The 17,980-nt window shown below is 40.7% G+C and overlaps 1 protein-coding gene across 2 annotated transcripts in view; it reads left to right on the top strand.

Moving 5' to 3' along the window:
- The window catches only part of MYLK (myosin light chain kinase), a gene marked incomplete at its 5' end in the record, with an annotated part of 140,828 nt that overhangs the window by 99,434 nt on the left and 23,414 nt on the right, over positions 1-17,980 (top strand). For both annotated transcript variants that reach the window (XM_082284670.1, XM_082284671.1), the window contains 4 exons: positions 10,350-10,652; positions 14,958-14,993; positions 15,090-15,183; positions 16,181-16,384. In XM_082284670.1, the coding sequence (XP_082140796.1) occupies positions 10,350-10,652; positions 14,958-14,993; positions 15,090-15,183; positions 16,181-16,384 (637 nt within the window). The remainder of the gene's footprint in view (positions 1-10,349; positions 10,653-14,957; positions 14,994-15,089; positions 15,184-16,180; positions 16,385-17,980) is intronic.

Below are 17,980 nucleotides of genomic sequence, written 5' to 3'. Positions count from 1 at the left end.
ACAAGCTCTCTGTTTCCAGCAAAAAGAATAAATTCCATCTTGTAAAATTGCCAAGCTCTTCAGTGAGACATCTCGCTGATGTCAGCACTGCCGAAGGCACGACAAGGCCTCATGATTCCTAGTTTGCTACACATGCATTTTAAGGCCAGATTCTTCCATCTGGGCACACAAAAATGTAGGAAAAGGAAGCAAAAATGTCTTCCTTCTAGGAAGGGGGTTAGAATCTCACTAGTGAGATAAAATCCTTCACACTGTTTGCACCTTTAAAGGTGTCAAATGTTCACTGAAGTTGGAAAGTATTTTTCTCTAAAGCCTGTCAGTCAAAATAGGGAAGTCATGTTTCTCTAAATATGCAAAACCTAAGACTTCTGAGTCTACCAAAGCTCATCCTTAGTCCTAAATTCCTGCCTGTCCATTCTCTCTGCTCCATCCTAAGTACTGGGAAGAAACTTGCCCTCCCTGCCCTGACCCCACTTTCATAAGAAGCATTTGTGGAGAAAGTCCTGGTGCTAGAGATCAGCTCTGTTTGCCTCAGCTCTTTATAATAAGGCTCTAAACTCTGTGTGACCTGTCTCCCTGTAAGTTTACCAAGAAAAGGCACATCCATGTGTATGTTGTATGCTCAAAACGCTGCTGCCTGATCTCACTCCACAGATGAGCCTTGAATGTGATGAAACTGCATGGAAACTACAAATACAGAACAATTGCTTTCTGGAGGAGCGTGCCTGAGCAGACCCAGAGCTGTGTCTCTCAAAGAGCTAGCAAACAGGCTTGGCTGTTCTGAATTTCAGCAAATCAAAGACATTAGTTAAAATATAAAATGAAATAAATATGGAAATAAAGATGTATTTATTATTACCTCTTACAACCATGTAGGTTGCAAAGTCTTCATGCTGATGGGCAAGTTTCTGATGTGAAAGACTACAATAAACATTTCTCAAATTGAATTTAGACTGTAACACATGTCAAGGAGCAGGTTGCCCAGAAAAGTTGTGCAGTCTCCATCCCTGGAGGTATTCAAGTTCAGACTGGATAAGCATCTGAACAAGCTGGTCTAACCTTATAGCTGATCCTGCTTTGAACAGAAGGTCTAAAGACCTTCCTGAGGATATTTAAGACCATCCTGGATCTTGGTTTTATACTTGCACTTGTCAAAGACCTTTCTTCACAAAAAAAAAAACAAAAACAAAACCATTATTGACTTAACCTCCAATCAGAGGACAAAGGGTTGAGCTTATCTGCCTGGATTCAAATCAGAAATGATCCTGCTATGAAATAAACCCTGGGTCCTAGATTGTAAACTCTATTTGGGTACAATTTGTAGAAATTATTTTTAATAATGACATTTAGGGAAACAAAGATACCCTGCATTCCTTTGAACTTAGCTCCCAAAGTCTTAAATTTAACTGTCAGACTCAGGCTTCAACTGCAAACTTAATTGAACTGTGCAAGGGTTCTGACACTTAAAGCATTTGAATAGCTTATAACTTGATGCAGTTTGGGCCATGGGAAAGGATGCTCTTGAAAGAAACCCAACTTTATTCTAAGGGGTTTTTTTCCTTTAATGAATATCAATTAACAAAATATCCATTACACTCAGCTTCCAGTGTGAGCTGTGTGCAGTCCACACAGCAGATGCACTGATAAGTAAACAAGTTAGAGGAGACTTTTAAAATAATGGTGTGGTGCTGAGCACACAGCACTCAGCCACAAGGACTGAGCCTTGTACTTCATTGTGTAACTTTGTACAAGCACTAATAATACTGGGAGACCTGCAAGTCTGTGAGACATCCAAGTTAAGCAGTATCTTCTTTTAAAGGGTCAACTGGTCTCAAAATGTCCGTGTTGAGCTTTTCTCTATTGTTATGATCAGCTCTCTTAAACAAGCAATTTCCTCAGGCGACTGATCTCTCTAGGGAGATCTTGTAACATGTTTCTGCGCCAAAACTGAAACAGCCTGATGTGAGATTGAGCTAATTATTTTTAGCAGACAGTGTGTCAGACTGAAGAGGACTTGTGTTGCCAAAGCTGTTAAATGAGCCAACGATGAGCTTAGTGTAAGATATGACTGATTTAGGCAAGGTAGAGCCCTCACTTTACAGTGATAGCAAGGAATATTCATTCCTTTCATGCCATTTATTGGATGTAGATTGGTATGTTTATCAAATTTATTATTCTGAACATTTTAGCTGTGTGATAGACCCAGGTCTGTAACCACCTTAGAAAAAGGAACTTCATTTTCATACTGGCTAAAGCTGGATACTGTGACAAAGAATCAGAAGAATAACACAGTATTCAACAAGAGTATCTGGCACTAGAGAAATAATCCATTCTGCAGCTATGCCACAAGCTTGCTTCATGCTTTTGGGCATATTGCTTCATGTTTCCATGCCTACTATGCAGGGGCTTTCTGATGATCAGTGTTTCGTGAATAATTTGGATATCAGCACTGTCTTTTTTTTTTTTTTTAAGATAGAAGTAGAAATGCAGGCACTACCTTCCTGGAGGCTGATTTTGATCAACCTTGTTTGTCTTTTATAAATCCTTTGGGATTTGTATTGTTCCTGGTGTGGTATTTTGTGTGTATATATGTATATCTATATATGTATTATACACACACACATATATAAGTATCATGGTGATTAGCAAGCTCTACAGTAAATATATGAAAAAGAATGAGAGCAATATCATTAGACACTGAGAGGCCTAAAGTTAAAAGTTATGGTGTTTTTATTACTCTCAGCATTGGTGCATGTCCTGTGTTTTGCAGCCTTCTCCACTGCTGGAAAATTATAAACCAAATACTCAAGGATGGACACACACACACACACACATATATATAAGCATGTTGCACACAGGCATGCAAGTAATATAACATGAATTCACTAATACCTGCTCCTCTGCTCCATTCCATACTTGACTTGGGATGGGGAAGTTACTTTCTGTGAGGAAGGTGTTACTTCCATGCCTTTAGCAGAATCTGTGTGAGCACAGTCTTTCCAAGCACAAATGAGAAAATACAAGTTTAGCCGAGAACCAGGTCTGATCACCACTAGCTCCAGTAGTCATTGAATGTAATGATAGGATTATTAATTGCTGCTGTGAAGTGCTTGGTTCTGGTTCCACAAGCCACATACATACAAGCTATATTAGCATTTGTTTTGTGCCCTGAAACTCTATTACAAGGAAAGGTGGTAACAAAACCAGCAGCACACAGTGACCCTTTCAGCATTGTGAATGCACTCTGTGAGATCCTGAGAAATCTGGCTCAGGGCTCAGTGCTCACTGCTCAGACAGAGAGGACCCAGTGGTCAGGGTTCTGTGTTTCCTGTCTGGATAAGTGCAGACATCTGGGAAGCAGACAGTGAAGCGAGACATCCATAGACATTTTGACACAGAATACTGCAGCTCAGAAGTGCAAATATGAATGATTCTGAAGTTCTTCTTTGGAGAAGGATCAGATTATATCTTGCAGTATCCATGTGATTCCCTGTTTACAGTCAGGTCAAGAATGCAGTGAATTCCTAAGAGTATGTGGGTGGACTCGCTCTGTAACCTTTAACCTTTCAAATTCCTCTGGATTGCTGGACTATTTTTGTCACTGGTTTTATGGTTAAAGGGCAACTACACTGGTGGTTAAGGAAGAGATGTCTTATGTTGCTGCTGTTGTAGTTCAAGAGTATAGTAACCTCCACTATCAGCCTCCTACTAATGCATAGTGGCAAAACTCTGTGCTGTACCAAAACTAAATTTTCACAGAAGGATAAAAATGTGTAGAGGAAAACCAGCTTACACTGCTCTATGCATCAGTGCTGGTACACTAATCCAGGTTTATTCCTTGAATGTCCATCTAGTTTCAACGCCATTTCTGTCAGCAGAAATTTCAGTAGAACTCTGTGCATAGTTGCTTTTTCCTGAGACATACCTTCAGCTGTTTTTTGAGGAAGAAAATAAATGTTTTTACAATCACAACAAAATTCCTGTATTTTACCTGCTGTTAAATCCTAGGGATATCTTAGTTACTCAAAAATGATTAATCACAACTCCTGCATGCAAACATGGGGTTCCTAGGACCCAAACTCACTCCAGTGGAGACTAATCCACTGATATTCCCACTAGAGAAGCTCCTAAAATTTATTATGCCTTCCAGTGGGCAGGTTTGGGAGCTCTAATTCAATCAGTTATCAAAGCAGATACCTAATGTGTAGCACATGAGTAATCTGAACAGCTTGTTGATTCAGGCTCAGGAGCAGATGGTTTAGAGAAAGGCTCCTGAGAATGCATTATATATTTGTTTGTTCCATTAGGCCTGTGGCAGAAGGAGATGTTCTTGTGCTGAGGGCATTTGCGTGGGAGTGGTGAGCTCTGGTTTCGTTCCCAGCTCCCTTCTCCTGTGTGTCCTTGGGCAAGGTCATTTTACACTTTCATGCCTCAGTTACCCCAACAGCAAAAAGCAATGCTCTGGGCCACCAGTATTTGTGAGCTACTTTATCCACAGGTCTCAAAAGGGCAGTTTTTAAATAACTTAGTTTTATGTCAGAGTTGTCAGGAGGAGCAATGTGGTGAGAGCATTCTGCACTGTTTTTTCCAGGGGAGGTGTAACTTCCAAACTCTGGGCAAATAAATCTTTACCATGGGGTCCTTGCCTCTGCTGGAGAGGCTGTTTCATTAGGAGAAAACTCATATTTATTTCAGTTTCTCTTGAGTTGTTTTGCAGGAGAACGCAGGTATTTTCTAGTTTAACTTTATCCTAAACCTATAGTACACTAACATACAGATTTTACATTTGTTACAGGCTGTTAAGGGGTAATAATATCTCCACTTGCAGCACTCCCCTCCCCGGGAAAAAGCTGCAGGGCGTAGTTTTCCAAGCAAAGCAGCAAGGTCTGCCATGACCCCAAGCCCTGTCAGTGATAGTGCCAAGTTCAGTTATGACCTTTTATGGTTTTGCTTTTCTCCTGCTGATGGATTTCAAATGAAAGCTTTGCCAGTGCTGTCGGCATGGACAGTGTTCAACTGGCTTTTGCAGCATATTAAATACCTTCCCTGGCTAAACAGCTTGTGGAATGGAATTAAATTGTTTCTTTCTGTCTGTTCTTTATCTGGCAGACAAATATCACAATAGCTAATAATAGTATTATACAGTAATATGATAACTGGATTTAGAAAGAAAACAAACCAATTTTGAGAACAGATAAAGAAAACTACTTCAGAGACATTGCTTCAGTGCTGTCTCTGTTCATAAAAGAAAGGAAAAAAGTTTTTCACAGGCTGTGGCTATAGTGTTCTCAGTTTTCAGAGGCTTTCTACTGGAAAAACATCTCTACTTAAGAGCCAGGGCCATGCGAGCTCTTAATGTGCAGCAAACCCTACCACCTCGCCTTGGCTCAGCCTGACTCTCACAGCAAGTAGCAGAACAATTTCCATTTCCCTGTACTCAGTTAGATAAGGAGATTGTTGCCTTTTTTGGTCTCTTGGAATGGCTCTTGTGTTCTGAGGACTCTGTAAACTAAGCCACATGGAGAAGGCAGTAAGGTCTTGATAGCACAGTTTCATGTTATGTGGGTGTCCTGGATGAGCTGTGGGTTTGCCCTCTATACAAAAAGAGAGAAAGTCTCTTTCCTTGTGTGAAAGAATTTTCACAGAATCACAGAATATTCTGAGTTGGAAGGGACCCCAGGGATCACCGAGTCCAACTCTTAAGTGAATGGCCTGTACAGGGACTGAACCCACAACCGTGGTGTTATTAGCACCATGCTCTAACCAATACACCACTGAAAAAAAAGGCAATGACATCAAGTCAAATCTGTCTGATAAATAGCAATGATTTAAAGGCTGAGCATGCTTATGTTTTATGTTTCTCAGAGTGCACAAATACAAATTAATTGAAGTTTAGTTCAGGCTGTATATCAAAACCTGTTTGCCAAAATACTTCTGAGAATTTATCTGAGGAAGGAGTGCAGCTGAATTCAGTTTGAGAGTAAATAACAAGTGTGTGTTTCAGTGCTAGGATGGTCTTTAAAATGGCTTACACATTTCATGTGAGGCCAGCTCATGGCATTATCATTTGCCCTAAGGAACACATGCCACAAGGAATAAACTGGAATCTGACCTCCTTGCTCTTGGGGTAGTGGTAATTTACACCTCCCTTTGTTGAGAAGCAGGGGGTTTTAATCTGTGCCTGGTTTGATGGAGCACAAAGTACTACAAAGCAGTAGAGCCCTCCTTCACATCACCTCTAGTCCCTCTTACTCCTCTCTGCTTGGTTCATGTCTTACAGCACACAGGAGTTACTCCTGCTGCTTCCTCTGTGCTGCTGGTGTCAGTGACTTAATGCAGTCTCTGTGCTGCTGTGCAAATAGTCCCCGAGTCAGGTTTGAGGCCAAATTAGCTGCTTATCCAGCTCCTTTGCCTGCCACAAGGCTTTGGAAGCCAGCTTGGGGCAATCCTACTGATATTCCTAGAGAGATTTACATGCAAAGGCTTTGGAGTTTGTAGGATTCTGACCAGGTTCAACAGGACTGTATGGATACAGCCAGTCTGACCATGACAATCTAGAATATCATTTAGGGGTCATGTATGTGCTGTAAGTTAACCAAGGCTGGAGTATCCCTAGTTTTGTATAGTGAAGATTCCTTATTGTGGCTTTCTTTTGTTGCATGTAACTGTGAAATTGAAGTTAGAGCTCAATATTTTAAATTAATTCCTTGTCCTGTAGAAATGTGCACAAGTGCACTTTTGGATGCTCTCCCTTCCTTCTAGTTCACATATTGGATTGTAGCTATGGTTTAGTCCAGGACAGGAAAAACAAAATTGTGGTCCAATAAAGCCAATGTAAAGCCCTTATAATATAAGCCTAAGTATGGAATAGGACTGTGCGTGTCAAAGACTGCACATGACATGCAGTGGAATATTGGAGACAGACATTAATGGTATAGTAAACACTAAAACTGAAGGATAAAGTAGAGAACTGTGCTTGTCTTCCACACCCCTCTCAACCCATGGGATGTTTTTATTGGAAGCAGTTAATTGTGCTGATAGAGATTTCATATTCCAGAAGGGAATGTAGTTTGGCAAAATATTCTAGCTTTCAATACAGGCAGATGAATACAGGGTAACCTTTAAAATCCTCATAGAATAAAATGTTGAGAAATAAAACAGACACATGGAGAGACCATCTGCAGATTCTCTGAATGTGCAGAGCTGCAGAATACCATCCAGTCTGATATCAAATCATTTTTAAGCATGGTAAAATGGTACATATACATCTGTCATATTAAAAAAGAGCAAAGATTAGGCTTTCATTCCTGTCTATGATCTCCCATAGCAGCTACTACAGTATTTATACACTGAACAGATCTGCAAGCAGCAGCACGTGATAGACTTCCAACAGAAACGTGCATCTTTCTGGCTCAATAGAGTCCAGCCAAAGTTGCAGGTTTTCCTCTCTGCCTATTGGGGAAAATGTGTTAGGAATGTAGAAATATTCCCAAGTGGCAAAGGAAATGCTACATGGCTTTAGACTAGAATCTGACAGTCTAAAGCCGTGTAGCATACATATCCTTTGCCACTGATGTCCCCTTGGCCATGAATGGTTTCTCTGCAGCGCTCACATTCCTAAGCCTTGCTTCTGTAAAAGATGCTGGCCAAAGGGATTGCAGTTGTCTAGGTGAGTCATGGAAAGAGAGCTCACTGAGGAAACTGAGGCATAGACAACTGATAAATCATGCCCAGAGTTTCATTTGGAAAGAGAAGTGTGCTGAAAGTCAGCAATGAGAGAGTGTATTTTCATGTCCTGCACAGGAAGCAGGCTACCATGCTCTGCAAATACTGAAACATAGGCATATTTTCTTCATAGAAATTCAGTGCACAGTAGTAAAGCAACCTAACACTTTATTTTTAAAGCAACATATCCACCCAGGTTTGGATGTGTGCATAGCAGATGTCAGACAAACATCAACAGATGCCACTGTAAGGTGATGAACTACCGGCTTGGCTTTCTCTTCAAAGTATTTTCCTCCTGCTATCAGCAACTGTTCTGCTCTGTTTGGATTTAGGATAAATCGGCTGTTACTTATTCAAGTTCTGCTATCTGCATTTTGAGATGATGCAGTGATGGTTACATAGGAGGGAAAACACGACACAGAGCTGAATATTCTTCTTCTGTAAAGATTTTGAAAAGGACAGAAAATAATTCCCAGCAAGGTCTGCATGGATAATAAGTTGTAGTGAAAAGAAGACGCTGTTGCCACTGTCTGACTAAAATCATACAATCCATGTGTGCCATGCCAGCAGCTCTCTGGTGGGTGCTGTGGGTATGGTACAAAGGTGCTGATACTCTAAATGGTGTGTGAATCCTCACTTCTTGCAGCTTCAGAGAGGCTGGGACAGGATCAGTACAGGGAAGAGGGATGCTCCTGAGGCACCAGGAGATCAAGATTCAGTTCTCATCTTTGCTGCAATCTCTCTTTCTAATCTTAGACAAATCATGTAACTCCTTTGTGATTCATTTCTTTATGTATCTACTCTATAAATTCATGCTTGCTAATAGCCCCTTCCATTCTGCCAGAAAATTAGGTGAGTAAAATGTGACCACTACGGAACAATAAGCTATTCCAGAGGTTAAGGACATCTGGTCTCTGACATGTGTTTAACAAGAGATGTACTGTCTAATGATGACTCCTAGTGGAATGGTGTTTTAAGTGTTGCCAAAATGAATAAAGATAATCTTGATTCTGGCAGTCACTTTTTCTTCCACCTGGGCGTTCTCTTACTGAATGCAATGGAAAAGTCACTGTCCACCTCCCTTCCTTCCTCTCAGTCTTTTCCTTCATACTTGAAAATTTCTATTTATTTATCTTCTAGTAGGTTTAGTTGTGGAGGGAGATGTATTTTTCATCACAACTGAACTAAATTTTTTTTTTCAGGGAAGTCACTGGAAAATTAAACTTGTACTCTTCCAAATAGTGAACTGATACTTAACTATCTTGATCAGATTAGACTGTCCTAATTTTCCTCTCTGTGAGTTAAACCGCAGCAGTCAGGGGAGAGGTTCCTCTGTCCAAGAACCAAAGGCATGTTTCTGACAAATTGTGGCTGTTTCTGTCAGCTCAGTAATTTTCCTAGGAATGATAATTTGAGTATAGAGGGATATAGTATGTCACAGTAAGGCTTTGATCAAAGTCTACAAAAGCTTTCCCAGCACTTGGATGTTCTCATTGCATTTTGCCTGCTTTGTGAGCTCTGCTTTTCCTACAGAAAAAGGGATAATGTCCATTAGCAGTTTGAACAAGCAAAATGGACCAGGATTTTATCAGTCCATGTCCAGTGTAACCACTGTTTGTTGCATCTCACACTTTCTTATCATTTTTCTTTTCATCTTCTCTCATTTACCTCATCCTTTGATTTCTCTTTCAACCTTTGGCCCCTAGTTCATCCAGATCAACATCATCTTTATTATGTAGGTTTTGCTAGATTAGTTCTGAGAGGATTATTTCCAGAGAAGCTATTTGTTCCCTTAAAAGTTTTTTGAAGTGCTTAACTTCCACAGTTATTTTCTAGCGATTTCTTTTAAAAGTCATAGTTTTTCTTAGAAGAACATTAATTTCGATAATTAATCATTAGACTAAATCTTGAAAAAGTCGTGTAACCTCAAGGCTTTTGTATTTTCTCAGGTGTTTGCACAGTTGGCTGCACATCTGCACACCAGGTTCTGGTGATATTGGATCTACTCATGTAAATAAGGACTTCTGTAGCAATCCTCTAACTGAGGAAATACAGAAGTTTCTATCTTCCACTTCCTCAACAAATTCCAAAACGCATATGAGATTTTTAAAATCTCACTATTTAAATTATATATTCTAAGTTGAGCTCCTTCTTACCAAAAAGTGCACTAGACTTCCGAAAACTGCAAAGAGATGAATTTGTTCACGAAACAGTTGGCAGATAAACTTGTCACCCTTCCAGGTCTTGTTTCCATGGGAACAAACTGGGTTCAGTATTTCTGCTACCCAGGTGTATTTGGATGAGTGGCACCTTGTGAGGCTGTGAAAGGCGAGCAGTGGCCCTGAAGTGTGGAAGCAGATGAAGGGAGCTGAAGAAAGTGTATCACAGTGATGGGATGGTTACAGGGGTGTTCCTCTAAGGAAGATCGCCAAGGAGTGGTTTGCATTATTGTGGGAGATTGCAGTCATAGCTGGGACTGGTTTTAGTCTCCACAGTTTCTGTAAGGATAGCTGTGAAGCAGAGCAATGGAATGGAAAGAGAAGGAGTGTTAGCTAGGGCCAGCAATACCCTGATGGAAGTTCTGTCTCTTATCCTCACGGTGTGCTTTGTGTACGCTTTTGCAGATAAACCAGACCCGCCTGCCGGAACCCCTTGTGCGTCAGACATACGGAGCTCCTCCCTCACCCTCTCATGGTATGGCTCCTCTTATGATGGTGGCAGTGCTGTGCAGTCCTACACCGTGGAGATCTGGAACTCAGTGGATAACAAATGGACAGACCTCACCACCTGCCGCAGCACCTCTTTCAACGTGCAGGACCTGCAGGCTGACCGGGAGTACAAATTCCGCGTGCGAGCTGCTAACGTGTACGGCATCAGCGAGCCCAGCCAAGAGTCTGAGCTGGTAAAAGTTGGAGAGAAACAAGAAGGTTAGTCCTTAAGTGGAAAAAAAACCCCTAAATTTGATTGAACTCTACCTTAAGAGTTCCTTAGTGAGGGCAGACCGCTGCACACCCTCCTTCCCACGTCTCTGTGTGGTGAGTGCTTGTGCTGGGCTGCAGCTGCGCTCAGGTCCTTCACAGACTTCATTTGGGAGTCTGAGCACATCAGTTTTGCATACAGCCAGCGTGGAAAAGTGGCTTCAGGGATCCCAAATCCCTGCCCTGTGAAAGCAAGCAATGATTCTTGTTCTGGCTTTCTGAGTGAGTGCTGGTTGACAGAATTCTGCAGTTCAGTGCACAGGTAATGTGAGATGAAACCTTTCACGCATGTTACACATTCAGTCCATGCCCAGTTGGAAAATGATGATTGGTGGCTTACCTGAAATACACCAATGGATTCATTAAGTTTGTACTAGATGCACTGTGAAAAACAAGTCATAAACACGATCCCAAATTAGCTTTTGGAAATCATGAATGTGCTTGCTGCTAGCCAAGCACAGAATATGAAGCAGAAAATGAATTGGCACCTTGTAGCAAGCTGCAGTTCCCATGCTTTCAATCCCAGCATGCTAGTGCACCTTAGTGCTGTGTCCCCTAGTACACCCCGCCTGTGAGTTCAAGGCTATCCTACTAAGCATGTTGGTTTTCCAGCATTACGGATGCTAAAAATATTTTTTAGGGTTTTTGATTACAGTTGCATGTACTTTTAAAAATATTTTTCAGTATCTTTTGCTTCTTAATTTTTATTTAAGATCTTCTCAAAGAGCTAATAGGGAGTTTGATCACTGTAGAAATTATTCAGAAACTGGTACTAAAACTTGAAACACACAAATGTCAACATTATTTTTCAAAACCAGAAAGTGACATATTTTTGTGCACACTTCCATCTACCTACTGTGCAAACATGACTTTGACAGTCACCTCACCAAAAAGTCCAGACCAGGAACAATGAATTTTACCATTTTTCCTGTCTTTGAGGAGCGGACTGTGGGTCGTATCTCTCCCTCCTTACTTACATGTGCAGGCATTTGGAGCTTTAAGTGTTCCACATAACCCTTGTGAAGTTATCTTTTACTGCTAAAGCAAGACAAAATGCCAGCAAAGTGATGCAGCATCACACAACTGTGTAAGCCTCTCAACAGATGTTTCTAAACAAAAGTAAATCATATTTCTCTTCAAGTGCTAAATGGGATGCATGCTGAGAAATTACTTTTCCTCTATTTGCAAGATTTAAAACCAATCTAAATCAAGATGCACCTTCTCTTCAAAGCAGGGAAAATAACATTAGGAGTAGCAATAAAATTGAAAGGAAGCTAGATGGTATTGGCTCTTCATAATAAAATTCCCTGTGTTTGAATGCCCTCTTTCTTTAGTTGCAGGACAAACACCTTCTAGGGTTGGAGACCTGACTCTTCTCTGTGTTTTTCTAGAGCAAGCACTACCTGTACTGGACCAAAGCAAACAAGCTATTTTTCTTTTTCAGACTGAGCATTTTCTTACATAGATTTAATACAAAAGGCCAGAAAGTGTATGAGTTATTGTGATACACATTTTAAAATGCAACAAAAAAGTTGTTTTGTGGAAAAAGAAAATGTGTTCTGTTTGTAGGAGGAGGGGATTGTCTTTGTGCTCTCAACTCCAGGACTTACTGATTTCAATTCTTGGTACTGCAGATAGCATGGAGAAAGAGCAAGTCATCTAAAGAGTGATTTTTCAAGTGTGTGGTTAAAACTGGTGCTTTAATTAAAGGAGCGGAAAATGCATGTGTTCAGCACCTGTCAAAGTCAGGACTTTAAGCTGCCATCTATGTAAACATTTAGCTGAGTAACTTGGGATTTTCTAAGCTGTCAGGAAGTCTGATTACTGATTTTCATACTGAGGTGGCCAGCACATATTAGCAGTGTCATTATGATCTTAGTGAAGAAAGGCATGGCTAAATTTTCACTGTGCATTTAAAGAAAACAGCTACTAAAATAAGCTTGTTAAGTGACAACAGATTAAAGCACACATTGCCATGTTTGAGGAAAATTTGGTACTGTTGACTCACTTCCGAGAAAGGTTTTAGCACAGCTACTCAGCACTTACCAAGATCAGATTTGTTCCACTTATAATTTAGGCTTCCACTGGTGGACCAAACTGTTTCTATTCCATGGCTTTATTGCAATGTCACTGCAGAACCGGGCACTGACTTCTTGCCTAAGCAGCATTTGGCAGACATTACCTACTGGCAGCCTGGCTGGGAGCAGCTCCCTCATGCAGCCCTTAAAAGGGGAGGAAAATGTGATGTGCTCTGTGCAGGAGTGGTTTGTAGCTGAGGAAGGTCTGAGGACAGCTACCCCGGGTGGGGAAGGCTGCCTTCCCTCCCTGCTCTTCTGGTAGATCTCTGCAAAGCAGCTCATCTGTGCAGGAATATGCAAGGGTTGCAACTCCAGGGAAAAAAAAAAAAAAGGCTTTAGCAACAGACTTTATCCCCTTGATTGGCTTTGCTACCAGCAGACAGATGCAGCATTTTGTGTAGGATGTGAAAGGCTGATGCCTCAGACCAGCTATCCGCTCACCCTTTATTTCTTTTGTTTTCTTCTCATCCTCTGCATCTAACTGTGTGCTCTAATGCACCTAGCAGCACCCAGAGTACTGCATTAATGTTTCATAACACAAATATGTTGACAGAGGGGGGGATAAATCCCTTGGTTAGGCTTGCACTCCACAATGGCAAAGTGCAGCTTCAGCAGCTACGGTGAGAATTGAACATGTCACTGTGCAACAAACAGGCTTTGCAGTTTCTCAAATTAATGGTCACAGCCACAGGTCTTAGGAGCAAGCCCAAGCAATGTAAGTAATGTATGACAACATTCCAGCTATAGCCCCTTTCCCCTCATACCCTCAGGCAGTGCTACTGGCAGTTCATGTATATGAAAATTAGAAATGAAAATCAGGACACTCAGGCCAGCTTTTACTCTGACTTAGGTCACTGGGTTCACCTGTCTTTGAGTCTGCCTGCAGAACTGAGGCTCCTTTTGGACCTCAGTGATTACAGAATTCAGCCATGCTCGGGGGAATGCATGCTGTTCAAATTTTCTCAGTATCTTGAGTCTGACAAGTTCATCTGGATGCTTTGCAGGGAATCTTTTCATGTAAAAACTTGCTTAAGTTTTGGCTTCACAATCCCAAAAAGGCACATCAAAGCCAAGAAAAAATTGTCATTGAACGAGAAGTGTTATTGGTTTTAATATTTTTAATTTATTTGTTTATTCTCTGAGGCATTCCTGAAGGTATTTCTTAGATGACTTCGAACTGATGAAGTATGCTGATGTTTCTAGTAGGCAGGTATAATTGACAAACTGCAAACCACAGGAGCAGGTATAACTGCAAACCACAGGAACTTGATTTATTCAGAAATTGTTGAGGAAGATGAAACAGGAAAGCCTTATAAATATGATTGCCTGACAAAAGATTTTGGGAATATGAAAACTATAAGCAACATCGAAATGAAAGCCACCTTTGAGATACCAAGTCTTAGTTACTGAACAACTGGAAAACAATGGTATGGCCGACTGAAGGTAATCCCCTCTTGATTGAACAATACCCTCTGCTTGCAGGCAGGTCCAAGGGTCAGAGCAGACCCTACTAGCTCAGCAGAAGGGGTCCAAAGAGTAGTTTTTAGAAGTTAAGATGTAACACTCTATGGTAATATAAGAACTCTTATAGGCTGTATGTAAATGCTATAGGATTTGTATCTTGTATTAGATTGGTTAGTGACAATTAGAATATTCAGTACAGAAGATGATTTATTGTATTGTAACCAGGACTCTCACTACTACTTCCATTCTCTCTCACTACTTCTTCACCCTCATTCCTCTCTCTCCCTCTCTCTCTTTACTTACCCGCTTACTCTCTTGCTCTCTTGGGCCTGCTCAGAGCTGCCAGCTGCAGCTCTAAGCAGTGCCCCTGTACCCACGCCCTTTGCAATAAACCGCATGTTCCAAGATCTGACTACAGAGATCTCTCATCACCACGCGTCCCCATCCGTCTACGCCCGGTCCAGACTGAACCCCAAGCTCCCGAAGTTCCCACAAGAAATGGTGACTAGACTGTGACTGGATAGTCAATAGTGATGAAGAAGGGGTGAAGAGATTTTAATTATTAAGTTAATGCACAAACTTCCTGACTGCTTTTTGCTGCTTTGCCATAGGGTCTATCTGTTGTCCACGTCACTGTGAATAATTTGACTATCTTGTGTAAGTACCATATCCCATATAAAAATTTATTCATGTCTTTTTATTTTCATCACAGAACCTAAAGAGGATGAAGCGGAGCTATCTGACGATGGTACGTGCATGTTTTAAACAGGACAAATGCAAATCTGTGTTCTTCATTCACATTTTCTGGAGTGTTTTAATCATGGTCCTTAATGCTTATTTGTAGAGGGGAAAGAAACAGAGGTCGAATATCGGACAGTTACAATCAACACTGAACAGAAGGTGTCAGATGTCTATAACATCGAAGAAAGACTGGGATCGTAAGTACTGGACCCTGCTTTTGAAGACACACAGTTTTCAAGGCCACCTGCTAGTTATAATGATCATGTGCATTTATTCTCTGACTATCTTGCACTTTCAACATCCTGGTTGGGCTCCTTTGTTGCGGTAAAAATAGATTTTAACACATTGTGGCCTCCACTCCATAAAGATCCTTTGCTCCTACTAGCTGATAATTTTAAATAGGCACTACATGTGTTTCTGGCAAGGAAAACAGAGCCCACAAATGAACAAAGCTAGAGGATTCATTCGTTTTTCAGTGTCCTAAAAGCTATCTCAAAAAAAGAGTACACATTGTGTACTTGCATTTCCATTCTATCCATTAGTGGTAATAAGATTATCCTGCCCACGGGCTGGAATCTCTGTTGACAGCAGCCATAATCCCAACAGCATTAATACTATTGCTGAGAGAAGGTCAGTGATTAGTCTGGCTGTGTTTCTCAGGGCCCCAGCTCATGGTGGTGTGAACTGCAGGCCATGATAATCTTTCAGTGATCAGTGCTGAAGGCCGGGGGATCCTGTGTGCTGCCAATAACAGATCCTGAGAAGTGTAGCATAGAGGTAAAATTGTACATTACAGCAATGGGAAACAATAGTACTGACGCCCCAAACATTCAGATTCTGATTTCACCTACATCCTATACCTGAGATGTCCCATCTGCTGCCCCTTCAGAGGTGTATGACCTACAGAAAACTGTGTGCAGAAAGATCTGAATTAAAGCCTGGTAGGAGTCCCAGTTTTTGAGCCCTTCTATATAAGACTTGTTAACTGGAATGGCAGAGTATCTCTAAACATGGTATTCATTCAAAAGTTCTTGCAGATTGCTCTGCACAAAATCAGTATAGAATAATACTTGATATTAAGACATTTTTATTTCAGAATGGAATGGTTGTGCTGGAATATATAGTAAATTGTTGCTATTTGTGGTGGCCCATATATTGCAAAAACATTTTATGGAAATAGTTATATATTTTCAGGGGAAAATTTGGACAAGTCTTCAGGCTTGTGGAAAAGAAGACTGGAAAAGTTTGGGCAGGGAAATTTTTCAAAGCATATTCTGCTAAGGAAAAAGAAAACATAAGGGATGAAATCAGCATCATGAACTGCCTACATCATCCAAAACTTGTCCAATGTGTAGATGCCTTTGAAGAAAAAGCCAACATCGTTATGGTATTGGAAATGTAAGTATAAAGCAGAACACACCAACAAAGTTAATCATGTTGAAAATAATTGTGTGTACAAAAGTAGCAACTTACAGACACAGGACCGTCAAATGCTTCAGGATTTGCAGGGCTTGGATGGTTTTCAGTTCTTGCAAGATTTTCCAATTATTTGTACAACTTGTTTAAACTGTGTAAGTAAATCTATGTTAATCTTTTAAAAATCAGTCAATATGTTTTACAGTATTGTCTTGTTTGCTTGTTTCTTAAAGTACATGTGGTGGGGTTTTGCACCTTACTCTTATTGCCTGCTTGGGAGAGGTGAGAACCAAATTAACTGCATTTTGAACATTCATTTAGAACAAAAATATGTTTAAGGAGGAGAACTTTTTTTACTTAAGGCAGTTCTAAACGTGTTGAACAGGCTTCACAAACAATAAAGGCCAGTATGACCAATGTCTGCATCATCCATAATGCACCTGCTTAGTGTGAATCCTATACTTGTGGCAGTACCAGCTGGAAAGGAAATCAAATCCTGATCTGTGCTGATGTTTTTCCCAAAAAGTTACTTTAGTTACAGTTCTGCTGCCACACTGACTTCATGTGCTCTCTGATGCAAGGAGAAGCAGTTTTCTTGCTGGCTGGAAGTTCTAAGTAAGATATAAATTGTTTGAGGCAAAAGAGACTATATGTCTATTTTGCTTGCTTGGCACTTGCTTAGATTATCTGCAAACTACTACTGCACTGGCATATTTCAGAGACTGGATTTTACAACCCTGGAACTTATGTGCAGGAAGGTGTTTTTATTTTTAAATTAAGCAGTTGAGCAAACTGACGATGGTAAAGGAAGGGAAGCCTACTTAGCTTGGAACTGAGAGCTGGCAGACCTAATGGAAAACAGGGAGATGTATAAAGAGTCTGGAATAGCATATGGCTTTACACTCCATTAGTTCCCCCCTGGCAGCAAAGGGGTTTTACTCTTTAAAAATATAGAAAACTGCAATCAAATTTAAAGTAGTTTTGTTACCCAGTCTCACTAGGATGTGGATTTAGTTTGGAGTGGCCACCTTTTATGGTTTTTGAGTCCCCTTCCCATCCCCCTCCCAACATTTCCATTGTGTCAAGCAGCAGCAGAGCAGGCAGGTCTGGGCAGTGAGGTGCTGTGTGACCCCTGTGTCAGGTGACTTGGTAGCCTCTCTACTGTCACATTATCCAGCTGACACAACCCCAGCCCAGCAACTGCACCTGTATTGATAAAGAGCCTCCAAGGGATCATTTCTGCTGTGATCTAGCATTTCTTTGCATTCAAAGAAGTTGTGGGAAATACCTTTAAAATTCTTACTATCCAAGCTGTTTGTTTTATTTCCATCAGAGTTTAAATGCATGGATTTCAAATAAATCAAGCTCACCTGCTATCAGTCTCTTTTAAATCAGATTTTAGCAGTGACTGGAATTTAGGAGCTCCCCTTCTACTCAAATTGATGAGAAGCACCCTTAGATTTTGCTTCCTGATATTTATTCTAAATTGTTCATTCTAATTTTATTCCCATACCTTTCCTAGAACCTTTTAAACTTCATACTCTCTGCTTTTAGTATTTCTCATTACACTATTTTATA

The sequence above is a fragment of the Coloeus monedula genome (genome assembly GCF_965178545.1).
Source record: "Coloeus monedula genome assembly, chromosome: 7".
Taxonomy (NCBI): Eukaryota; Metazoa; Chordata; class Aves; order Passeriformes; family Corvidae; genus Coloeus; species Coloeus monedula.
This window is presented reverse-complemented; position numbering and strand designations above follow the sequence as displayed.